Source organism: Helicoverpa armigera, chromosome 1, assembly GCF_030705265.1.
Source record: "Helicoverpa armigera isolate CAAS_96S chromosome 1, ASM3070526v1, whole genome shotgun sequence".
NCBI lineage: Eukaryota > Metazoa > Arthropoda > Insecta > Lepidoptera > Noctuidae > Helicoverpa > Helicoverpa armigera.
Window position 1 is genome coordinate 5,823,069 of NC_087120.1, and position 10,633 is coordinate 5,833,701.

General features: G+C 36.3%; 1 protein-coding gene across 2 annotated transcripts in view; it reads left to right on the forward strand.

Moving 5' to 3' along the window:
• Positions 1 to 10,401, forward strand: part of LOC110380652 (uncharacterized protein) — a 143,601-nt gene extending 133,200 nt beyond the window's left edge. For both annotated transcript variants that reach the window (XM_021340704.3, XM_021340703.3), the window contains 3 exons: positions 4,066 to 4,308; positions 5,808 to 5,942; positions 7,132 to 10,401. In XM_021340704.3, coding sequence (XP_021196379.3) covers positions 4,066 to 4,308; positions 5,808 to 5,942; positions 7,132 to 8,007 — 1,254 coding nt within the window. In that variant the 3' untranslated portion in view covers positions 8,008 to 10,401. The remainder of the gene's footprint in view (positions 1 to 4,065; positions 4,309 to 5,807; positions 5,943 to 7,131) is intronic.
• The last annotated feature ends 232 nt before the right edge of the window (positions 10,402 to 10,633 follow it).

Here is a 10,633-nt window from a genome sequence, read left to right on the forward strand (position 1 = left end):
TCTTCGATCCTACTTGTGCGGCTTTTGGCTTAGATGCTTGCAACACTCCACTCATTCTCTGAATTATTATTTAAAGCACTGCGTATTGCGCCGGTAAATTTCGAAAGGTAGTTCTGTTTTGAAATTGTGAATTTTGAGTTCAAATTATGTTCCACGGGTCACCTGAGCCGTTTCTAACATGAATAGATTTTCTTATTGTTACATTAGAATTACTTTGGGGAATATAAATTATAAGAAAATGCTAAGTTTTCGTGGTAATTTAAAGGTACTAATTAATATCTTTAGCTACAATAGGCTCACAAAACGATTTCAGCCAGACATAAATATCGATAGACAAAAAACAAATGAAATTCAATTTACTAGAAACAAAAACGCAGACAGCCAAATAAATCAAACAATAGCTTTGATAAATACATTTTTGAAATATGAACCGCACAATAAAGTAAATTCGCAGTGTTCTCCAAAAGCCTTATTTGTAGGATTAGTATTGTCTTCACGCGGACAAACACAGGGTACTAAGTACGTAATTACCAACCAGCCCACGTCTTAAATAAACGATATCGTTTACATTACACTAAAGAGGTACTTTGCTACAGAAATGTATGTACTTAAGCCTCTTTGCAAGGCCACATAAGGTTCCTGCGACTAAAAGTTTACAAGAAGTCTAACAGTTGGTCGTTGAGCCGTGAATTTTGTAAGGAGTCGTTATGCAAAGGAGTCGCGTAGTGGCGGTACGTTTTAAATCGCGACACATCGTGTATCGCGGGAGCGTACAGAAGGAATTCCAAATGGTCGCAGTAGATCGCTACTAGATATTTTTGAACGTCTGAGCCGGTATCACGCACCCTTAGCACCCGAGTCACGCTCACTGTTTGCAACAGAACGCTTTCTTTGATACAAGATCGCAACTCTGCACCACGGTTGACCTCCCTTTGCACTTTCCGTGTAGCCGGGCATATCCACCGTGGGATAGAAGGAAAGGGTTACAAAAACTTACAACATATTCAATCATACTTTTTTCAACCTGCAAAATGTTTGCTCTTTTAAAAATGATACAATCACTACAATCAATGTTTCAATGTATGGAAATTTTTCAATGCAAAGTTTCGAGCGTTCTGTGTATTTTCAGATGCAAATTGTAATTATGTCAGATCTTCGTTTATATGATGAATTTTTACAACTGTTGTGTAGGCATTGTGTGTTTATTTGTGGAATTGGAACTGTGCCAATTAGGTATCTACAATAATTCCTATTCATTCGAACAAAAGATTTTATAATGGTCACATTTCCGCAGTTTTGTATGGAAATGGTAGTATAGACAATGGCCACTCGTTCGAGATGAAATACCTATATAATAAGGAGCTATATATTGTTGTTGTATGGAGAATACGATATGCGAATGTCTATGGTGAGACAGGCCGTCCAATCGTGGCTGTCATAACGTTTGAACTGTGATATCCCGTCGGAGCTTGTGCACCCGTAATCCATATCATATTGCCAGCACTTCACGTCTGCAGTGCATTCAAGCACAATGCTCGAAGCTCCATCACGAAGTCGGTAGCTTAATTAATTCTGAGTATTCATTACCTATGACGTAGTTTATGGTCAAGACATATCGATGCTATAAATTATATTAGGGTAAATCAGGGCGTGACTCGCAGCCTGAGCCTAATAATCTACTTGAGAACTCTCTATGAAATAAAAAATCGTTCAACTAGTCCTTTGCGTTTTTATTTTATCATTTTCAAGAACAAAATAATAGTACGATCCTAGCTTATCACAGCCATTCTTATTACAATTTTTACGTTTGTCTTTCAAATAAAAATGATACCCTTCTGCGTTAAAAGTTTTGATTTTGCTTCTTTATTTTCTTTTCATTTTCCAGAGATCACAGGCTTTTATTATTCCAATCGTTAATTAAAAATTTTTCGTCCTTTCTCGTTGACAATGGAATATCATTTTTTTTCTGACTTTGCGTAGAAGCGTAATAAAAATTTTGTCAAAGAAAAGGATTGATTTTTATCCAGGGTTGTTATTTTTTATAAAAAAAAAATCTATGTCATCTTCTCTTTACAGCCAAGTGAAGTAGTAATTTCAAAGGTAGCAGAAGGCATAGAATACGTTCATGATAGATATAAAGTTCCTACAGACATATCATCCGTCAAAAAACGAGACGAAAATCTGGTCTATACTCAACCATGACCCACGTTCTGAATCAAGATCGCACAAATATCAGCTGTAAATTGCTCACTGCGTATACAATACATGTAATCATTTGTTACGCTTAACGTAAACTACACAGTTATATTATCAACATCGTTATCCCAAACTCTTACAAATACTATATTTCTGGAGAAAACTACTATGTTGTTATTGGCATTATTTGTAGATAATTCTGTTTTACAATCAGTTTAAAAACTACAGCAATAGGTATTCACGCTAGTTCAGATTTTGAAAAGAACGAATCAGCTTTTGAATTTACTAGGTTTAACATTAGCATTAATATTTATCGAACTCTTTTCTACAGCATTGTCCTTTCTCAACAAGCTTACAGTGACCCATAACTAACACAATTTTCAAAGAAAGGCCAATTATTCCCCAATCTTATACCAACACAGTATGGACGCCATTGTTTGATCTCACTTTACCCCAATAAGTCACAATTTACGAAGGCTTACCCAATAAAACTCAGGACAGGGCAAATCCTGAGCGTGGGTGGTCCGACGATAGAATTTAATGAAGTCACAAATCAAATGTTTCGTTGAGACCATCGCTTTAGGACCCTTGGGCACCTGTGGCATCGAACTGGCGTGATGATATTGAGTAAAAACTGGTCAATTATTAATGATTCAATGATATTCGATATTGTTAATGTCTTCTGCATTCATAGTAAACAAAACAAGATTCTAATATTTTTAACCCCCGACGCAAAAACGACGGGGTGTTATAAGTTTGACGTGTCTGTGTGTGTGTGTGTGTGTGTGTGTGTGTGTGTGTGTGTGTGTGTGTGTATGTGGCATCGTAGCTCCCAAACGGATGATCCGATCTACTGTTAGGGCACGAAGGTAGGAGACGTAACCCTGAACTGCCTTTTAGTAAACCAATCGAGTTTGGGCTCGTTGAATTTGTCTTGACGAGTTCTCTTCATGTTTCTGATTGACGAGAACCTGATGCTGGAAATAGGATGTGGCGGATGAAACCCTGAAATGCCGGAATGAAACGGATAAACCGATTTATATTTTTGCTGAAAATCTAGAATGTCCAAAGGTTAATCTTTATTGTTTCTCAATCTGTGCAATTCTCCCAGAGCCAGTTTGTCATTAGGATTGTTAAACAGCTTCCTTTGGCCGAGATCGCATATAGCGATCCCATCTTAAGATAAAATAAATTAAATGAAAGAAGGAAAAATTAAGGAGCTCCTTTAAAAAGCATGAAATAAAATTAAATTATAAATTTAAAAAAACCCCCGACCCAAAAAAAGTACGCAATAATTATGACAAAAGGTTAAAAACGCTAAACCCTATAAAAAGCAAAAAATAACTTTTAACACTAAGTAAACTAAATTTTGACGTGTCGGGGGACCGCTTTTTACCTTCATAAATACTTACATAAATCAAATGTATAGGTAGGTATACCTAATTACAACATTCGTTTAAAAAAAAAACACGTATCTAAAGTAATGAATTAGAGCGGTCCCCCGACACGTCAAAATTTAGTTTACTTAGTGTTAAAAGTTATTTTTTGCTTTTTATAGGGTTTAGCGTTTTTAACCTTTTGTCATAATTATTGTTTTAATTTTGTCTTCTATGCTTACTATGCAGAAAATAGTCTCATTTACAAACCGACACTGAGTTACAAAGGTACAGAAGAAGGTTGATACAGAAGAGACGTAGTTGTGGTTCCTTTCTTACTCAGAACTAGGTAACGCTTTGTTCATGCTCTCGAACAAACTCTACCGAGAAAATCTTTGTTTCACTAAAATTTATGATCTCAGCTTACTTTCAACAGAACTTTCTGTAGGGTTTATACTTATACATAATGACATGTTACCTTTCGTTGTTCCAGCGCTCAGCCCCAGCTCCAACCATCAACCTACCGGACCTGCCCGAGTGCGTCACCAAAGTGGATGTAGCAACAACCGGGGAAGAAGTCGGCGACACAGCAACGCCGCTGAGCGCGCAACATCAACTGCAACTGTTGCGGGAACGTCTCGAGCAACAGGCGCAACAAACTCGTGCGGCTGTTGCACAACTTCTGTTGCTGAGGGATCAACTTGCTGCTGAGCAGGCCGCGCGATGTGAAGCTCAGGTATGGGATTATATTTTGTACATATTTACTACTGGATGTTCCCCGTGATTCAGCGTCCTGAAAGGACAACTTCCTGCAGTTGGATAAATAATATGTCTCTATGTTTTGGAGATTCCGTTGATTATAATCAAGACGTAAAGACAACTGATCGTACATACCTGATACGAGTTTAAAAGTAGTAAAGTTACGTGCAGCTAAAAATGGTACCTCCAGCTAGTATTTACAGTAAAACCTATAGTTATTTTAGCCTGCCTACAATAAAAAGTCCAATTTTATTCGTGTGATTTCTACCGATCCGCGTGGGAAGATAATAAACTGATACCCTTGATGTTATTCTTTCATTTGTCGGATCAACAAGTCGATGTATTGTGAGCATTTCATTCAACTACTCACTAATTTTATTAACTATCTGCTAATGTTGAGAACTGGGTATTTTTCAACGCTTAGACAAATGGAATCATTGAGTTATCGACAGAATATAATTTAGATGCTTACAAGTTTATCGATATATTTTTTCTCGATAAATTATTCGATTATTAAGACAGGAATGGTTTTAGAAATAGCAGATGTATTTTTAAAGTTTGCGTCTTCAGCAGTTTGCACTGGTCATCGTCTGTCAGCTGTAGAACTGTTTCATATGAATATAGGTACTTCAGCAATGTTAAGACAAAAACATGATTTATCTCATAAAAAGTGTTTTTTTTCAACATTTAATTAATTTTATTTAATTACAAATACTGCTTAACGGATAAATAAAAATTGAATTAAAAAAATATAGTATTTTCCTGCTATTATTCCAAAACAAGATTTTGTGGTATTTTACGTGACGAAAAAATCTATACTAATATTTGTTTGTTTGAACGCGCTAATCTCAAGAACTACTGGTCCGATTTGAACAATTCTTTCGATGTTAGATCCCATTTATTGAGGAAGGCTATAAATAAGCTTGTTGTTAGGTATCCGGGTTCGTGCAGAGGTTCCCACGAGATGCGGGTGAAACCGCTAGCAGAAGCTAGTATTTTATAAATATTACAAAAAAATAGTCGAGGGCAGCTGGATAATGAATTAGTGCTTTTCCATTTTCTTTTAAATGACTTTTTAGTTTTACCCTTTGAATAAAGTCTGGAACTTGTAATAGCAAGATTTAGAAATAATACGTGACTACGATTTTAATCAGAGCTTTTGACCTAAATAGTTGCAAGTCACTCAATGAATTTTCAAATTGCCTTCTGCTATTTATTTCGTTTAAGAAGTTATTGTCATCATTTCATAAACTTTTTTTGAAACGCTATAAACCTTATAAAACCTTTTCGAAGAAAAAATCCTCCCGAGGCCGGATTGCCAAGCTGATAGTAACCGGGTTCGATTCCCGGTTTGTTGACTGTGGTCTGGGTGTTATGATATGTATTTAGTATACATGTGACTTTAAGTAGTTCATCAGTCAGCATCCATGACACAAGATGTCCCAATATTTATTTATTTATTTTTAATGTTTTCAGGCTCGCACTCACCAGCTCTTGGTGCATAACAAAGAACTCCTTGAGCACATTGCAGCCCTGGTCGCGCATTTGCAAGAACGGGAGAGGGGATCGTCTCGACCAATCAGCGCTCAGCAATTGACACTCTTGCCCCAGGTAAGAGCGTTACACATTTTTTTTCTCTAAAAAGTTCTTATGCGAACGCACCTTTGTATGTTCTTTGCGTTCGATATTCAAATTTCGTTTTAATTTAGACATATAAAAATGCGTTCCTCTTTTGTTTCATGCACACATTGTCACAACAAAATATTTTCTATAATAAAATCTGTCATAAAATCTTTAAAATTGATTTGATTTTCTTCATAGATTATAATAATGTGATTTGATAATGTGCGTGTACGTATATTTATATGTCATGTCATGAGTGTCTATTCATCTATTAGTGAGCCAATTTTATTTTGCTAATGTTTTCTATTTATTTTTGCATTTTTATAAGGCATGTGCGTCTCGTATTCCATCTAAAAATTGTATTTGTGAAGTTATAATAAATAACTACGAATCTTAAACTAATTAACTAAAATATGAGTTAACAAAGGCTGTATGTACGTTTACTTTTTTATGAGTTTTAGCAGAGTTGTCTAACATGTTAGCTCTAAACCTTTACTTGAAGTCCATCTTTGCGCGTCTCTTGTGTTATCTGCACGTTACGTTCTTTTTGTTTCGGTATATTTCTGATGTTTTATATAAGTAATGAATAGAATAAAGTTCAACTTAAAAAAATCATTAACAAAATAACTGCTAGGCAGTAAAAAAATTCAAGCTCACCTACGCATTTTCGCATTAGGATTCTGGCAATACGTTGACGTCTAAAGTAAATTGTAATACGTCCGCATTGGCGTGTAGTTACATAGCAAATGAGAGCATCCGTGTCTCACCGCTAATCTCCATAGATTGACACACCATTTGTCAATGTCTATCCCATCCTACCCGAATGTTACGATTTTATTCCGCTCTGTTGCCGCTGATTTACAAATGGTTTTAATTTGTTACCACGCATTTAAACAAACAATAATTTGTACGTTTGCAAAGCATTTTCATTGACACCAACATTTGTTTCGTTCCTACATGAATTTTCGTTCATCCTTAGCTTGGCTGTTCCTATTAGAGACTGGCATGGTTTGTAGCTTTCGATGTTATATTTTGTGAGTATTTTTTAGCTTAACCTAATGATTTTTTATTTTGCTTAAGTGTTTTCTTGAATGGCTAATTAATGTCTATAATATCTAAAGCTTGCAACAAGAATTTCATACTTACTGACAATTATGTTCTCTGTTGACTTCACTAGATTCAGAAAAAAATAGACATGACGATAAATGAAGCCTTCAAGCCCGATGCTGCAATGTGCAACGGCAACCGCTCTCCCACCAACACTGAGGCTCTCATTAACCTGATCCAGAACACCCGAGTCAATCAAAACATGGAAAACAATAATATCAACTTCTCTCCATTCTGCGTGTCACCAGTCCAAGAGACGGCCAACGGTGCAAACTCAGCACCATGCTTCGGTGGAATGACCAACGAGCAGATTCAAAATTACTTGATATCAAAATTCCAAAATATGGGAGGTTTCCCGAACGGCAACGAAGCGAGCAAGCCTGCACCCACCATTAACTACAACCAGCAGTTCTTTCAAAACAGCAACGCGTTCCCGACCATCCCGCCGCTGACTAACCACTACAGCAACTCTGACATTGCGAGCTTGCTGAACCACCAGATGTACAAGGATATCTGCAGTTCGAATGACGAGCTCGGGAATCTCGCGCAGGCCATGAGCGTGGGCCAGTCAGAGAACTCTCTGTACAGCAATAGTCAGCCGACGACTTCGAAGGATTCCAGTCCGGAAGGCTCCAGCTCGGATGAGGGAGCTCCGTTCATAATGCCGCTGTCTCACAACTGCACGCTGACGGCGACTGGTGAGGACGGTCGCGTGCGGCTCATCGTGCCGGTGAGCCCTTCGGAGAGCGTGTCGGACGTGGTGGAGTCGCAGGCCGAGGCTCAGGGCGCGTCGGGCCAGACGCTGCGCGTGCCCGGGCAGGAGCGGCCGAGCACGCTGCTCGCGCCCGCCGCCCCCATCACGCGCACCACGAGCGAGAAGGTGCCCAACCGGAGCGAGATGATGACGGCGCTGCGCTCGCAGTGGACCCGCCACACCACCAAGTGAACTCGCACTGAATCCACGCTATGACCTGAGTCAAGTTACCTAAAACCTTATTTATATTTAGACGTATCTTCTACAAGTATAATATCTAATTTTCGTCATTTTTGTACAAAGAGTGTAGGTATATTTTATAGTTACGTATACCATTGTTTTATATTTATTTGTGGGTTGATAGTATACTCGCTTGAAGATTGAGATTTACGATGGTGCCAAACTTGTGCCACATGAACGTGAGAGGCGGTTAAAGGAAAGGTGTTATTAGATAGACGTTTGTTTAATTTACATATCATGTTCTCTTAAAACCAAACGTTTTATTTTTATAGTAAAACCAATATCTATCAGAACATATCCTTTATCATATCGCTATTAAAATTGGTTTTAGGTTTATGGACCATATTGTTATAGTAGGTATACAGTGCAAATTATATGCCGATATTTATGCTCTTGATGATCCATAAAAATCTTATAGTGTATTATCGCAAGGTTATGCTTTTCTACGATTTATGTAGCCCTTGCGGTAAGCCTATTTAAAGGCACTACTCATATACGATATGACTACTTATTGTAATGTACCAACCGCTTCGTAGCTGTGCAGATTACAAGTTTACATATATACACACTAGTCGCTGGATGTTTAACGGTTGTATACTTTACTGCAACTACATATATACCCAAATTATTAGTGTCACGTTTGACTTGCAATTGTAAAATCGGTGTCATGATATTTGTCGTAACATAGAATCGATATATTATATGCATGATTAGTTTCAATATCATATTCAGCAATTCAATGTAACCGTTATAACGTAAGTTTTATTAACAATACAATATTAATTATACGTGTTAATGAAATAGATGGATATTATTAGAGGAATTTATTGTAAGTACGATTTCAAGCTTACTTCTAAAAGACAGTCCGAATTTCATATCAAACTTGTTTCGATCTATGAATATTTTCAATGGATGCCAAAGTAGAGGTGTATTGTATAAAAAAACTTTATACTTAAGTATAAAGCGCATGAGCCAAAAACATGCCAAATTAATAAGTATTAAATTCGAAATATTGGAGCGAAGAAATAAAAGTAACAATTTTATAATGCCAAATGTATGCAAATATGGACCAAAAGCTTTTTGTGCCATGTTTATTCAAGATTTCTTTTAATTTTACATGGTAGAAGACGCCATGTTAACATAGTGATGTGGCCCAACGTTAGATAAATGAATCGATGTCCAATGATCGAAAGATCCATCAAAGATGGATTGAATTCCACGAGGCGTTTGCTGGCCAATGCCTTCACTAGAATAAGAATCTTATCGATGAAAAACTTCTAGTCAATAACCAGATTATTTTTATTAATAATTCAATGATCTAGTCAATAAAGTATGTAATTGTATTATAATAATTGGACATGGTGTATGAAATTTGTAAAACGGCGTGGACGTATGACGTGCCATGTTCAACGAAGAAAACGCGCCGTTTATGTAAAAAATATATTATAAGAATTTTAAAAGCAGAATGCTGTAATCGAAATTATCATTATAACTGTAAAAGGAACATTGACATTGGCATAATGATTTATATGATGTGTTATTAAAGGGTGACGCAGGGCTTAGAACCGGCGTAGCACGGACGTACATAAATTATTTGTAAATTAGGACATTTTCACAAAATTTACATGGATGAGATTAAGAATCAATTGAAAAATAAACTAAGTACTTTTTAAAATGAAAAAATTAGTATTGAGTACGTTTGTGCTACAGCCATAGAAGGGTTTGTTGGAGTTATTATAGAAACACATTTATGAGGTAAATTGGCCCTTGGCATCTTGCCCCGCGGGTGTGTCTGACGTGCGCTTTACCTAATCCTCTGTCTAACGTTACTGCCACCCTTTGGCTTTACACTTTGTGAATCTATTATTATATCCAACTTCTCCTAATACAATAATCCTTAAACAAAATTCTGAATGTGAGCTTACTCTGGTATGATTACGAAATTTAATCAATTTATCCGTGTTTATAGAAATTATGGCATATAATCAATAATTTTAAGGGATATAAAAATAGTCATTTTTCTCCGTATACACTTGAAAGAAAAAATAAAAAAAAATGCAAAAAAAAGAAATAGATATGTGTTTATAGTTAGTTACACAGCGTTTAATGAAATAAGTTAGTAACGATGTCAATGTTTCAAGCAAACACTATTAAATGTTCAATGTTTAGTCTGATTACCACTCCGTAGAAAATAGCCGACATGTTTATGCATACTCGTATGGTTTAGAAACTGTTTTCAGCGTATTATAACCTTGTACAACAGCAATTATAGAAACCACTGAACGTAAATAAATGTGAACCATCTTATCATTCCGTATCATTAAATAGCACCTGCTTATAAGAACAGATTGTTGTTTTACTGTCCTTTATTCCTTAAAACTGAAATCAGAAAAAATCAAAAAGAGTTAAGAGTCGTTCGAACCAAACTAGTAAATGATCATTATATCCCCACCTATGGAGGGAACAAGAACAAAAATCTATGCGTCTGTTTACGTTAAATAAAATAATAATAAAATACTGTAAATGAGTCCTCTTGTTGTAGCTCTAATTCTTGATTTGTTTGGCATAAAAGCACTCT